Raw genomic sequence first — 16,474 nt, forward strand, 5'->3', positions numbered from 1 at the left:
CACAGAAAAGTGCTCAAATGTTAGTTTACAATGTCAAAACCAACCTTCTCATATATATTAAAAAAATAAAACAACAGAATGGCACAGGAAAAAAGAACAAACAAGAGAAGCAGCGATGATACTTACAAATTTTATCTTGTGAGTTCTTCCTTGTACTGTATCCTGAACCAAGATCTGGAAACCCGCCAACATTTTCAAAACAGAACTTCTTATTAATATAGAGAAAAAGGAGCAGCATCAAGATAATAAACACCCCAACAGCTGACAAAAATCCAACTGCCTCTGGAGATACTAGAGAAAAAAAAGTCACAGCTGTAAGCATTTATTCCTCTTTAAGCTACAAATAAGAAGGAAACCCCCACACATATGTTAGATTACTGCCTTATTTGAATTATACTTTTTTAATTGTCATAGTTCACACAGGTTTACAAGAAAAAACAAACTGCATACTTTAATGAGCTGTTCAATTCATTCAACAGTATTTATTCAAATCTAAACGTTTCTGCATAAAGTACGTTGGAACACTCTTAAAATACAGGAGTCTGTAACATAGGCAGCTATATATTTATCCATTTAAGAGCATTACAAAAATTTTAACCCAAGAATTAGAAAAAAGTATTTCCCATGCATGGGTGTATTACTTAGCGAAATTTATGAGAGCATATAGTAGTAGTAAAATCTCTAACAGCTTCAATGGCCCATTTTATTTAATAAACTCTAGACTTCTTAACTTAGCATTCAAAGCTCCAGCCTCTCTTTTCAATATCACACTCCAATCAAATTGTTCCACTCACTGCCTCAAAATCAACTATATGCGTTACCTCACCCCTTGTCTTGGTTCATCCTCTTCCCTTTGCCTGGAATGACCAAGTCTCCTTTCTACCATATCCCACTCATTCATTCCAGTCAACAAATATTTTAGACTAGCAGCCATACACCAGGCATTATCACATCCACAGTTTCTGTCTTCCAAGAACAGTCTGGTGAAGGCAGTTACAACGTGGTGTAATAAAGACTATGAGTGGGGAAGAACAGGGTCTATGAGACCAGAGAAACACAAGCCAGTGTTGAAGGATCCAGGAGGCTTTTCTGAAAGTTATGGCCTCTATGATTATATCGTAAGAATAATTAAGAGTTAGCAAGTTAACACTATTCCAGACGGAAGAAACAGCAAGTGCAAAGGTCCAGTGACAGGAGATACTGTATATTCCAGAAACTCAATGAGAAACTTTGTTATGATAAACCAGATTCTCAAGAGGATCTGATCTTAAGAGAATTCATGAAATCATACATGGAGATTTTGTACAGTGAGAACAAAAAAATCTCCGACTTCTCCAACCCTCAGCAATCTTTCTTTCAACATTTGCATTATCTGTCACTATACCAGTCATTTGGAGTTTAAATAGAAACTAAATTTTTCATCCCTAATGCCTTATATCTAATACTCAAGTACTAGCTGAAAATGAATCCTAAGCCTCGACTATCCTGTACAACCTATAATCTACTCTTTGTTCTTCCACTACTCAAGCAGCAGCTAAAATGTCATCTCCTCCAAGATTCATTCTTCAATCAGAAGAGCCACGGCAATTAGCATCTATAACTCATTTGTTTAAAATGAAGTCACCAACCAGTCTAATGATGAACGTTTTCACCTCCTGGCTTTTCATTATTTGTGAAAGTCAGCCATCGCAGGTGTAGAAATGATATCACATTACAGTTTATTCAAAGCTGGATCAACAGTATTGTGATAGAGGATGGAGCAGAGGGACATTATAAGGGAAAAGGTGAGAGAGTCTGAATGGGAGAAACGCAGTCCAAATATCCAGGCCAGGAACAGATCCTGCTACAAGAACCAAGAAGTTATGCTCAGACATTAGCCCCGACTGTCTCATTTTCAGGCTAGAGAATAGTCAGGAAAGGGAACAGGATTTTAATTTAAAACTCTAAGCTATATTAGCAAAAACAGTGGTGTGCGTTAAGCCTGAAGGATGAGGTAAAAATGAAAAGAGAAGAATTATCACCAGCATCTCTAATGGCTAGGAAAGCCAGAAGCAGGGCAGCATCGGGTATGAAGAGGCAGAATGCTGAATAAACTTATATTCAATATTACACCATAAGGAGCACATATGTATAGGAGCTTCTCTTCTAGCCCAGGTCCAAAATACATTAGAAAATTTGATGTATTTAAGTGAACAGACAGGGCTAAATAATACGCACCCTGAAACTCTCCCATCTCTTAAAAGACTAAATGAGAAAGAAAACATAGCTCACCCCACTTAAGAAGGCTAGCAAAGACAGCAACAAATACATACAGCATATACCATGTACCAGTGACTGTTTTAAGCTATTTACATCTATTCCTTTTTTTATTTAAAAAAAAATTTTTAATGTTTTTATTTATTTTTGAGACAGAAAGAGAGCATGAGTGGGGAGGGGCAGAGAGGGAGACACAGAATCCGAAGCAGGCTCCAGTCTCTGAGCTGTCAGCACAGAGCCCGACGCGGGCCTCGAACTCACAGACTGTGAGATCATGACCTGAGCTGAAGTTGGACGTTTAACCAACTGAGCTTAACCCAGGCGCCCCATATGTTAACTTTTTTAATCTTCACAATTATACTATTCTAATCCCCATCATAAATCATGATATGAAGATACTAAATTATGTGCCCGGCTCGTTAAGTGGAAGAGTCAGGATTCAAACCGTGTCTGGCTCCCGAGGCCGTGTTTTTAGCTACCGCTCACACTACTTCTCCCGTATTCCTTTTCTCGTTGCCTCTTCCTATCTCATGTCTCCATCCTTATCTCTATGTTCCTCTTTTCATCTCCCTCCTTCCCATTTTAAAATTTAAGCTAGTGTCGGGGGAGGGGGGGGGTGTGGGGAATCAACTATAAACAAGTATAATCTAGTAAGTACTGTAATAGAGGTAGGAATATAAAGTGTTACTGGAACACAAAGAAGAAATATTACCTGGGGGAAGTCACAAATGCTACAGAAAGGAGATAACACTTGAGCAGGGTATGAAAGATTAATAAAACTCCATCAAACAGCGAAAGGGCAGATGAAACAGCATGGTAAAAGACACAAAACAATGTGCATGGCATTCTATAAGCACCCATGGGCAACAGTCGTGCGTTTCATTTGCTTCCGTGTTCTCAAAGCACCTGGCACAATGCCACATACCTGACATTATATAAACATTTGCAAGTGACTGAATGAATAGATGTGTGTTCAGGAAAGATCAAGAATATACCAGAAGAGCTCAGACTGGAGATAGAGGCAAGATCCAAAATGTCAAAGAAGCTTGAATGCCATCGCAAAGATTTTGCATTTGTAGAACTACATCGCTTAAAACACCTAAAACACTGGATTATATGGTAGGGAGTGATTGGCGGCAAAACATGAGGGAGTTCTTTTTTTTTTTTCAATTTTTAATAAAAATATTTTTCTTTAATTTTTTTACTATGTTTTTCACATTTAAAAACATGAGGATTTCTTAAATGAAGAAGTAACAGTGGTGACAGAGTTCCAGTTCTTGTTCAGGGAAAAGTGATAGTAACCTAATCGATTAGATGTGGAAGATGAAAATGAAGTTGAGAATAATTCTAAAGTTCCTCCCTTGTGTGGATGAGTTAATAGTTACACCACTGGCCAAAATGAAAAAATATAAAAGGAAAGGGATACAGTTTAGGGCACGGGGGTAAGAGGGACTTAGAAAGAGAGAGATGGATAACTAGGTTAGTTTTTGACATGTGACATTACAAATGTCAGCAGAAAATTTCAGTGTGGATGCCTAGTAAGGAAAGGGCAGTATGCGTATAGTACTCTGGTGAAGGCTGAGTTAGTTATAAAAGACTTAGGAGTTTTCCCCTTTTTGCTCATCCTATTCCAAGTGAAAGATTTCACTGGCTAAATACAATGCCAAACTGGCATTGGTAATGGTAAATCTTCATAAGATTTTAGAAAAATACATACTGTGACTTTCCCCACTAGAAAAAAGATAAAGACCCTACTGTAAATATAATACTGACACAACTCCTTTTATATTGCCCCACAAAATGTCCATTTCCCACTGAAAATATTTTAGGTCCTTAAACTTTAAAAACAGTAATATGGCTGTAGACAAGAGAAAAAAATTTCTAATAGAAATACTAAAAAGCTTCATCCTTATCTCAGGATTAAAATAATATTATTTCAAATGACATGATACTATAAGTTGGCCAGTAAGAGTTCTAAGCATAAAAGCATTTGACAAATCCTACTTGTACATAAAACTGCAATAGAAACCAACTGGTGCCTGGGTGGCTCAGTTGGTTAAGTGTCCGACTTCGGCTCAGGTCATGATCGCACAGCTTGTGGGTTTGAGTCCCGCATCTGGCTCTGCACTGACAGCTCAGAGCCCGAAGCCTGTTTCGGATTCTGTGTCTCCCTCTCTCTGCCCCACCCCCACATGCACTCTGTCTCCCTCGCTCAAAAATAAACATTAAAAAAAAAAAAAAGAAAGGGGCGCCTGGGTGGCGCAGTCGGTTAAGCGTCCGACTTCAGCCAGGTCACGATCTCGCGGTCCGTGAGTTCGAGCCCCGCGTCAGGCTCTGGGCTGATGGCTCGGAGCCTGGAGCCTGTTTCCGATTCTGTGTCTCCCTCTCTCTCTCTGCCCCTCCCCTGTTCATGCTCTGTCTCTCTCTGTCCCAAAAATAAATAAAAAACATTGAAAAAAAAAATTAAAAAAAAAATAATAATAAAAAAGAAAAAAGAAAAAAAAGAAAAAAAAAAGAAAATACACTAAAATTAAAGATATGAATTCTATACACCATCAAAAAACTAAACAAAGTTATACTTAGAGCTCATTAATATAAATATATATTTTCATTCAGTGTTAAGAATTTACCCCTAAAATCTTATTTATATTATCTGCTTATAAAGCCATTCTGTATAAGTATTTCTAGGATTATGGTTAAATTATCTATATATAAACCTACACTTTTCCAAAATTCTAGATTAGCTGTTGCAAGCAAGTAAATGCTATTGCAAAATGCATACTATCTTTTAAGGACATTCAAGATCTAACAGCAAACAGATAATTAGTATATACATTTGAAGAATTTAATTTGCTGAATCAAATTTAATTTCAGCTAATCAATAACTCAAAATTCACTAATGCATTACTTTCCCATAATCCAAATTTGTAAAATTTACATGTGATGAATAATAAAATTAGCAACATCAAATATTTAAAAGTGCTTATTGTTTGCTAAGGGCTGCTTTTTAAAAAATTTTTATTTAGGGGCGCCTGGGTGGCTCAGTCGGTTGAGCGTCCGACTTCGGCTCAGGTCATGATCTCACAGCTCGTGAGTTCGAGCCCCGCGCCGGGCTCTGTGCTGACAGCTCAGAGCCTGGAGCCTGCTTCTGCTTCTGTGTCTCCCTCTCTCTCTGCCCCTAACCCCCTCGCATTGTCTCTGTCTCTGTCAAAAATAAATAAACATTAAAAAAAATTAAAAAAAAAATTATTTAAATTCCAGTTAGTTAACATACACTGTAATATCAGTTTCAGGTCTACAATATAGTGATTCAACACTTCCATACAACAGTCTGTGCTCATCACAAGGGCGCTCCTTAATCCCCATCACCCATTTCACCCATCCCTCTCCCCCCATCCCCTCTGGTAACCATCAGTTTGGTCTCTATAGTTAAGAATCTGTTCCTTGGTTTGCCTCTCTCTTTTTTTCCCCTTTGCTCATTTTAAGCATTACATTTAAGAGTTAAGAACATTATCTAATTGATTCCTCACTATAATCCCAATTTTACAGATATATATATTGAGGCTCTGAAAGAGTGAAGTCAAATTTTCAAGATCTTAAAATTATTACTCAGTGATAGAGTCTTGATTTGAATGCAGGCACACTGACTCTTGAGCCCAAAATGTTAAACACTAATCCCTATTGCTTCCTATTTGCCAGGCAGTTTTTAAAATCTCTTTTGTTTTAAAATTTAATGATCAAGGTGCCTGGGTGGCTCAGTCGGTTAAGCGTCTGCCTCTTGATTTCGGCTCAGGTTATGATCTCACCATGAGATTGAGCCCTCCATGGGGGTCTGAGCTGACAGTGGGAAGCCTACTCGGGATTCTTTCTCTCCTTCTCTCTCCGCCCTTCCTCCACTGACACTCTCTCAAAATAAGTAAACATTTTTTAAAAAATACAAAAGTAAAATTTAATGATCAAAACAATTTTATGATAGGTAAGCACTATACATCATCTTAGTCTTTAGAGTAGTAAACTGAGGCCCAGAGACTAACGAACTTGTCTAAGGCCACAAATGTAGTAACACGGTAGAACCTGAATTTGAACCCAGACATTCTAACTCCAGAGCTCATGCTCTTACGCATCAAGCAATACTGCTTCCTTACATGTCAACCTGCAATATAAAAAATAAAGGAAAGCTGTGATCAAAGTAATATAGCTTACCATATACATTAAGAGAAAATATCTTATGATCTAGATTTCATATATGTTAAAAAATGACAATGGATTCAAGCTTTCTCAAAGTAAATATATAAATTATAAAAGTGGAATAATTTTTCCTATTCAAGATACTTTCCTAAAAATGCTAAAATTAATTACAGAACTATGCTTTGAAACCAAAATCAGTGGTACATCCTTGTATTATATGCAATGTTCGAAAAGTTAATAAAATAAAATTTAAAAGCTAAATGTATCCTATGGAATAATAAGCTTGATATTCATTAGTAATGCTCAGTAAAAATACATACCAACTATATAAAGTCCTATATGAGGTCTCTGTGAGCTACATGATCCCGTATATGAACTATTTAAAGATTATACTGCAAAGTAAAAAGGTATAATTTCTTCTAGGAAATACAAAAAGTTTACCTTGTCCAAAATTAATAATTATTTATATTACATATAGTTAACTGGCTTTATCTTTACTATACAGTTAGGAATGAATATATATGTGTATATATATATATATTTAAAAAAGATAAATAAACCCATTTTTTGTCAAAATTCAACTTTCAATAACAGTAATAAAATTCACTTTAATTTCTACAGATAAATTGGTCATAAGAAGAAAATGATAAAATTATAGTCTTATAAAGTAGAAGCAGGAACAAATCCATTTTGACTCTGAATGTATTGCAGAATTCACCTAAATTCTACTTTTCATTTTGTCATAAAGAAAACATTTTCTATGTAAGTTTTATGAGAAAAATACTAGGATATATATAAAAATAAGTATAAGGGAGATATTTATTTATAAAACTCTCATATTTTCAATATTAACTTATTTATGCATTAATACTCATCTGTAAGTACCGTTTCTTTGTATTAAAACACATTAGTTACAAATGTTATATTTATATTTGTAAATTAAAACAAATTTTACAAAACTATTCTATTAATTATATTTCACACACAAAATTAAATAACAAGTACCCATGCTTCTTAAAATTCTTCAAGAAAGAAGGATTGAAGAGAACCACTTACAATTTGTATTATAAGGCCTGTATTGCAGATCTGTCTTACTTGGCATGAAACACTAGTCCTCCAGTGACATGTCATGGAGACTTAATAATTCATTTAATAGATGTAATTCTATCTCTTGAACAAAATGTGAACTGTACAAGAAGTCAACTTTCATTTTAAGAGAAATACCTGCTTACTAGTTAAGAAGTCCTGAATATTTTTTTCTGATATTCTAATCAGAAAAATTCTGCAATTTGTGTTGCTCTTGTTTGAACAGAGAGAATTTATCAGTATTTCTAAGAATGCAGGAAAATAAAAGATTTGACGTTTAAATTTCCTTTTATAATATCTCAGTTGCTTCCACAAATAACATCTTGAAATTCTTAGATTATGATATAAATAACACAAAACTGGAAAGATTACATATATATATAGATATACCTATATATATATATATATAGGTATATCTATATATATAGGTATATATATACATATATATACCTATATAAATATATCAAGAAGGGAATATAATAACGCGTAACTATTAACTCTAGATTTCATTAAAAATCGGTAAAAAACAAAACAAAAAGCATTTACTCGTAAGTTACACAATTCACTGCTGAGTAACATAAAGGGACAACAAGAGAGGAAGGCACAGATAATGATGTGGGACGTGACCTAAAATCTTACAAACAGAACTGCCCTCTGGGAGAAAGTTACCTGACAAAGTTGATAAAACATGCCATCCAACTTGTTTCAAATGCCAAACCATCACTAGATTGAACCAATATTTTCTATAAGTAACATGTGATAAATTGAAATTTCATTCCAGTATCATAACAGTGAAAAATCCTAAATCAGTCTTTAAAAAAATTGGAAAAAAAAACCCAAACATTTATTAAGTAGAGACCAAATACATATTTAAATCATATGCCTCACACTTAGACTTGATAATAATATACTTAATAAACCCTTAATAAACTTATGATAATATATTTAAACCAAATACTTAATATAAAAACTCTTGTCAAACATTCTCTGGAAGATGTTTTTCTTCGAGTATACTCTTAACAGAGGCTTCAAATTACAAATGCAGTAAAGGTTATATAAAGACAAACTCATTTTCCTGGCAAATCTCCATACAGCAAAGCACAGTCCTTTTTTTAAACAATAAATTAGGGTTAACTGCCTCAAAATTCTTCATTGTCCATTCAATGTGTATGAATTCCTCCAAAATTATGAGTGCTAAATGGGGTACCAGCAAATACAGGCATACTTCCTCTTGCCTTGTACTTTTCCAAGGATTCTTTGCTCCTCCTTTTCAGTAAGATCTTCATTGCTAAGCTACTATAAATAAGATTTTGAAAAGTCAACACCAACTGCAGAAGAATCTTCTAGTTAAAGCCAATTTGTGATGACACTGGTCACAGTGGCTAAAATGAACAACTCAGGAAACTACAGATGCTAGCGAGGATGTGGAGACACGAGAACCCTCTTGCACTATTCGTGGGAATGCAAACTGGTGCAGCTGCTCTGGAAAACAGTGTGCAGGTTCCTCAAAAAATTAAAAATTGAACTACCCTATGACCCAGGAATAGCAGTACTAGGAATTTATCAAAGGATACAGGAGTGCTGATTCATAGGGGCACATGTACTCCAATGTTTATAGCAGCACTTTCCACAATGGCCAAATCATGGAGTCTAAATGTTCATCAACTGACGAATGGATAAAGATGTGGTTTATATATACAATGGAATATTACTTTAACAATGAGAAAAAATAAAATCCTGCCATTTGCAGCAACGTGGATGGAACTGGAGAGTATTATGCTAAGTGAAATAAGTCAGTCAGAGAAAGACAGGTATCATATGTTTTCACTCGTATGTGGATCTTGAGAAACTTAACAGAAGACCATGGGGGAAGGGGAGGGGGAAAAATAGTGACAAACAGAGAGGGAGGGAGGCAAACCAAAAGAGACTCTTAAATACAGAGAACAAATTGAGGATTGATGGGGGTCTGGGAAGAGGGGAAAGTGGATGATGGGCACTGAGGAGGGAACTTGTTGGGATGAGCACTGGGTGTTGCATGTAAGCCAATTTGACAATAAATTATATTTTTTAAAAAGCCAGCTTGTGATGTCAAACAGGTTTCAGATATGCTTATTTCAAGCTTTAATTCTAAATCATTAAATTCTAATAAATACAAACTGGTTTATTTCTTTCAAATCTTTAAGAGAGACATCACCTTCCTCCTATATCTTCATGTTATGTCAAATACTAGCTCTCTCTTTAAAATTTTTTGTGCTTATACGTCTTTTTCAAACTTCACCGAGGTATAGCAATTGAAAATTGTATATGTAAGGTATAACTTGATGATCTGACATGCAGGTTATAAAATAATCACAAGCTAATTAATATATTCTCATCTCACACAGTTATCATATCTTTTTTTTTTCCTTTTTATGGTGAGAATGCTTAAGATCTATTCTCTTAGCAAAGTGAAGATACCTTGTATAGTTGACTCTAGTCAAATCATTGTATTAGGTCTCCAAAACTGATTCACCTTGTATAACTGAAATTTTGTAGCCCTTGACCAACATCTTCCCATTTCCCCCAACCCCCAGCCCCTGACAACCACCATTCTATTCTCTGCTTCTAAGCGTTTGACTATTTTAAATTTCACATATAAGTAACATCATGCAGTATTTGTCTTTCTGTGTTTTGCTTATTTCACTTGGCATAATGTCCTTTAGGTTCATCCATGTAGTCACAAATGGCACGATTTTTTTCTTTGTTAAAGCGGAGTAATAGTCCATTGTATATATACACATTTATTTATCAGTTCATCTGACGACCGACATGTAGGTTGTCCCCATATCTTGGCTATTACGAATAAGGCTGAAATGAACATGGAAGTGCAGATGTATTTTAGAGATTCCGGGCTCGCCTCCTTTGTGTATATGCCCAGAACTGGGTTTGCTGAATCATAAGATAGTTCTATTTTTAATTTTTTGAAGAAACTGCACACTGTTTTCCATAATGGCTATTCCAATTTACATTCTCACTAACAGTGCACAAGGATTCCTTTTTCTCCACATCTTCCCTACTTGTTATCTCTGTCTTTTTTTAGTTTTTTTAAAGTTTTTATTTTATTTATTTTGAGAGAGAAAGAGAGAAAGAGAGAGAGAGAGAGAGAGAGGAAGAGAGAGAGAACAAGCAGGGGAGAGGCAGAAAGAGAGAGAGTGAGAGAGAGAATCCGAAGCAGGCTCTGTGTTGTCAGCACAGAGCCTAATGTGGGGCTCAAACTCACGAACTGCCAAGATCATGACCTGAGCTGAAACCAAGAGTCAGAGGCTAAATTGACTCTTAACTGGCTTAACTACCCAGGCCCCCCTTTTGTCTTTCTGAAAATAGCAATTCCAACAGGGATGAAGGGATATCCTGTAGTTTCATTTGCATTTCCCTGATGATTAGTGAAGTCAAGCACCTCTTCATACACCTGTTGGCCATTTGTATACATAGAGAAATGTCTATTTGATTTTTTTCCCCATTTTCAAAGCAGGTTATTTGGTCTTTTTATTGAGTTGTATAAATTTCTTACATATTTTAGATATTAACCCTTCATCAAACACATAGTTTGCAAATATTTTCTCCCATTCCATACTGCTTTTTTACTCTGTTCATTGTTTCCTTTGCTGTGCAGCAACTTTTTAGTTTCATGCAATCCCACTTGTCTGTTTTTTCTTTTGTTGCTTGTGCTTTGGGTGTCATATCCAAAAAATCATTCCCCAGACCAATGTCAAGTTTCCCTCCCCCCATGTTTTCTTCTAGTACGTTTATGGTTTTCGGTCTTATATTTAAAAGTCTTTAATCCAGGGGTGCCTGGGTGGCTCAGTTGGTTATGAGTCTGACTCTTGGTTTAGGCTCAGGTCATGATCTCGCAGTTGAGTTTGAGCCCCGCATTGGGCTCTGCACTGGCAGCAGGGAGCCTGCTGGAGATTCTCTGCCTTCTCTCTCTCTGACCCTCCCCCACTTGTGCTGTCTCTGTACCTCTCAAAATGAACAAATAAAAACTTTAAAAAAGAGCCTTTAATCCATTTTTAATTGATTTTGGGATATGGTGTGAAGTAAGAGCCTAAGTTCATTCTTCTGCAGGTGGATATCCAATTTCCCCATTATTAAAGAGATTATCCTTTCCCCTTTATGTGTTGTTCTTGGAACACTTTCTAAACAACAATTGACTGTAGATGCATGGAATTATTTCTGGACTCTCTATTCTTTCCATTGGTCTGCATGTCTTTTTTACACCAATACTATGGCATTCTGATTACTGTAGCTTTGTAATATAGTTTTTTTTTAATTTTTTTTTTAACGTTTATTTATTTTTGGGACAGAGAGAGACAGAGCATGAACTGGGGAGGGGCAGAGAAAGAGGGAGACACAGAATCTGAAACAGGCTCCAGGCTCTGAGCTGTCAGCACAGAGCCTGACGCGGGGCTCGAACTCACGGACCGCGAGATCGTGACCTGAGCCGAAGTTGGACGCCCAACCGACTGAGCCACCCAGGCGCCCCTGTAATATAGTTTTAAATCAGATAGCTTCCAGTTTTGTTCTCCTACCTCAAAATTTTGTTGGCTATTTTGGGATTTGTGTGTGTGTGTGGTTCCAAACAAATTTTAGAATTTTTTTCTATTTCTGTAAAGAATGTCATTGGAATTTTGATAGGGATTGCCCTGAATCTGTAGGTCACTGTTGTAGTATGGACATCTTGACAATATTAATTCTTCCAATCCATGAACATGGGATGTCTTTTCACTTATCCATCAACCCTTGTACAGTGTTAATGTCTTCTTTAAAATCCTTCATCAATGTTCTTTTTTTTTATTAAAAGAATTTTTTTAATGTTTGTTTATTTTTGAGAGACAGAGAGAGACAGAGCACAAGCAGGGCTGGGGCCTAGAGAGAGGAAAACCCATAATCTGAAGCAGGCTCCAGGCTCCTAGCTGTCAGCACAGAGCCTGATGTGGAACTCAAACCCACAAACTGTGAGATCATGACCTGAGCCAAAGTCAGACACTTAACCAACTGAGCTGCCCAGGTGCACCTCCCTCATGAATATTCTATTTTCAGGGTACAAGGTCTATTTTGTCTGATATAACTATAGTCATTCCTTTCTTTTCTTATCATTTGCATGAAATACATTTTTCATCTCTTCACCTTCAGCCAGTATGTGTTTAAATCTAAAGTTTCTTGTCAATAGCATATTGCTAAATCTTGTCCTTTTATTCACTCAGCCACTCTATGTCTTTTGACTGGTGAGTTTAATCCATTTACATTAAAAGTAATTATTGACAGGTGAAGACTGAGGAAATTTTGTTAATTATTTTCTATGATGCAGATGTTTTGCCTCTATTTTCCATTCTTGCTGGCTTCCTTTGCTATCTGATCATTTTTGTAGTAATTTGCTTTGAGTTTTTTCTTTATCTTTTTTGTATCTATTACAGGTTTTACCTTTGTGGTTAGCTTGAGACTAGCATAAAATACCATGTAGGAGAATCATTTTTTTAATAAAGTTTACAATTTAATTTCAATTGCATACAAAAACTCTATACTCCCATTTGTGGGGTTTTTTTGTGTTTTTTGTTTTGTTTTGTATTTGGGGGTAGTTTTTTTGAGAGAGATAGAGAGCACCAATGAGCGAGGGAGAGAGGCAGAGGGGGAGAGAGAGAATCTTAAGCAGGCTCCACGTGCAGTGAAGAGCCTGACATGGTGTTTGTTCAATCCCATGACGCTGGGATCCATAAGTCAAAATCAAAAGCAGGATGCTCAACCAACTGAGCTTTTTATACAGTGCTTTTTATATAGTGTATCCATTAACAAAATTTTTATTTGTGCTTTCATATACTTTCATGTTGACACTTAGTATTTATATCAGTTTGAAGAACTTCCTGAAGTATTTGTTGTACAGCAGATCTTCTGATGACAAACTCCCTTAGTTTTTGTTTGTCCAAGAAAACATTATCTTTCCTTCATTATTAAAGAATAATTTTTTCAGACCCTCCCCAACATGAGTGTATGCTCTCTCTCCCTCTCTAAAAACAAAAGAAAGAAAGAAAGAAAGAAAGAGAGAGAGAGAGAGAGAGAGAGGAAGGAAGGAAGGAAGGAAGGAAGGAAGGAAGGAAGGAAGGAAGGAAGGAAAGGAGGAAAGAAGAAAGAAAAGAAAAGAAAACACAGGATGCCTGGGTGACTCAGTCAGTTCTCTTGGCTTCATCATGATCTCACCGTGGGAGGCAGAAGAATATATGGAACACCCATAATGCATATATTGTTTCCTTCATGGTGTCTCAAAAATCCTATAGACTTCCTTCCCTGTTATTCATTCTTTCCCTTTTTTCTTTTCTGACTGGACAATTTCTTTTCTGACTGGACAATTTCAAATACGGCTGGAGTCCTCGTGCTGTCCCTTTCCCTAGAGTGGGGAGGTTGTAGTCAAGGGTATCTCCTGGCACTGGGGCACACACGAGTTCAGCAGTGGTACCAGTGTCCAGGGCATGGGTGTGCCTAGCACATACATGGCCGTGTCAGTGCCTAGGGTGCAGGTACAGGCAAATCAGCTGCAGCACCAGCATCCACATGCACAGGGAATGGCTGTGGAGCCAAAATCTGGCACACGAACACAGCAGCAGCACCAGGATGGGGAGGTGGTGGTGGCTCCAGTCTGGGAAGGGGTAGGAGCCAAAAGGTGGCTCTACTCTTGGGGCTTGGGGGAAAGATGTAGAGGTGACTACTCCAAGGGGACTCAGCAGGGTAAATTCCAGACAGCTTTGTCAGGCTGGAGTCAGTGTTGGCAAAGATTCTGGAGGTCCCAGAGGCAAAAGCTGAGGGTGTCCATGACAGTGGCAAGGGCTACCAGGTTCCTCACTGGCAGTGGTGAAAGCTGCTGAAGTCTTCCTGCTCTTCTTTTCCCCCTGAGGGGAGGTCACAGCTGAGGGGATCCCTCTTGGCATCAAGCTGTGCTCAACCAGGAGATGGGCAATGCAAGGAAAATGCTTCCTATGCTTTTCTACGAGGTACTTCTCCACTGTTCCACTGGACTGCTGCAGCTTCTCCATTGTATTCCAGAACTGTCCTGAAGCTATTTTCATTGGGAGTTTTTAATCATTGTTTTTGTTGGGGGATGAGTGTTGGGATTTCGTAGTCCATCATCTTGCCAATGTCAATCTCGTTACCCTTCTTGGAGTGATTAAAACATCCTTTCTTCACCCTAAATTTGATCCAGTTTGAGGAGACGCAGTCTTTGCCAAAAACACTGCACAATTTAAGACATGGATTTACTGTGTCTGAATACATATGGATTCAAAAGTCCACTCGCCTTAACAGCATACTATGTTTTCTTATTGCCACTGAACAGGCTAAACACTAAACAGGTCCCACACTTTAGTTAGTGATGATAAGGGCTCAACATCATATTGTGCTATTTCCACACAGCAATTTGCAAGCAATGTACACCACCAAACAGAAACAAAAACAAATACTAAACAAAAACAACCAAAAAAAAAAAGACACCTCTTTCAGTAGTGTTATTTTCGGTGGAGATTTAGGGAAATATATAATTAAACTGATAACGAAACAAAATTTTCTGGAATTAAAAAAATAAATGCACTTTAAGAAACCTTCATGCTTTCAGCAAGTATCTTTGTGTACTCATAAGAGATAGATGTTCTCTTTTCTGTCAGTGGAGAAGTCTGAGAAGTACTAAGTGTACATTAATTTATTCAATACATATTAAGGAATAAGAATGAAGTCTGAACAAGGTAAATGTAGTTCCTGAACTCAGAGACTTAATAAAGTACTACAGGGGCACCTGACCTTGACTTGGGAGACAGGAGAAGACTTCCTGGAATAAGTGATTCCTAAACTGAAATATGAAGAAGCTAGAATAAGAAAGAGGAAGGGGCAAAGCAGGAAAAAAAAAAAAAAAAAAAGAGCATTTACAGTGAAAAGGCCCAGAAGCAAGAGATGATGACACCACTAAGGGAATAGAATAAAAGGTACAAAGTGGTTAAGAGATAAAGCTGGAAAGTAAGCAAGGGCAAAATCATGAAAGACCTTGTAAAAAACTGTTAAGGAGTTTGAACTTTATCCTGAAGGCAATGGGAACTCAATAAAGCATTTCAAGCACGGAAATGATAGTATCATTCTGGTGTACAAATAAGAAGAGGAATGAAGGCCTAGCAAGACACAGTTTATGAAGCAACTGCAGTGACGACAGCCTAACAAGCTAGATGCCTCAACTGAACAGGCTAGAAGGTTTTTCTTAGAGCCTACCTTTTAGGCTGTCTCACAATACAAATGTAAATATAAAAACACACATATAATGTCCTATATTAAGTTTTAAAAAGCTTTCTGTGTAGTTGCTCCATTAAAGCTTATATTTCAAGTGATGAAGAGAGAACTTCCAATTTGTGGCATTATTAGCACAAATATAGAACAAAACAAAATATTATTGATTTTATGAATATATTAAAAAGGTATAAGTCTATTCACATGCTTTACCAAACAATCTTGCTTCTATAAACACTATGTTGATATACAAGCAAGTGAAAAATAAACTGTGGTTTAAATGCCAAAGACTATTATTTTATAAGAACCATGACAGTTATATAAGAAAATATTAACACAAGTTATCAAAATACCAACTTTTAATTATCTAGAAAAACACATGACACTAAGCAGCAACCTTTATGTCTCAGTGAAACGTCAGATAACTTGTTCATTTCTTTCTGTCAAAGAATGACTCACTATGTAGACAAGGAAAACACGTATGATGTCTGGCTTTCTTAAATAAATCTCACAATTTTCTCTAAAATAAAATTTCAATTTAATCAACAAACTTACAGATAGGATCTAGACTCTAGATGAAAGATTTGAAATTACAACAAGGAAGTCACTTCATGGTAGGCCTTACCACATAAGCTATCTCTCAGGCATGTAC

General features: G+C 36.6%; 1 protein-coding gene across 2 annotated transcripts in view; it reads right to left on the reverse strand.

Annotated features, from left to right (window-relative positions):
* Positions 1-16,474, reverse strand: part of SYT14 (synaptotagmin 14) — a 220,733-nt gene that overhangs the window by 153,004 nt on the left and 51,255 nt on the right. For both annotated transcript variants that reach the window (XM_042925887.1, XM_042925888.1), the window contains exon 3: positions 127-291. In XM_042925887.1, coding sequence (XP_042781821.1) covers positions 127-291 — 165 coding nt within the window. The remainder of the gene's footprint in view (positions 1-126; positions 292-16,474) is intronic.

The sequence above is a fragment of the Panthera leo genome, chromosome F3 (assembly GCF_018350215.1).
Source record: "Panthera leo isolate Ple1 chromosome F3, P.leo_Ple1_pat1.1, whole genome shotgun sequence".
NCBI classification, from domain to species: Eukaryota; Metazoa; Chordata; class Mammalia; order Carnivora; family Felidae; genus Panthera; species Panthera leo.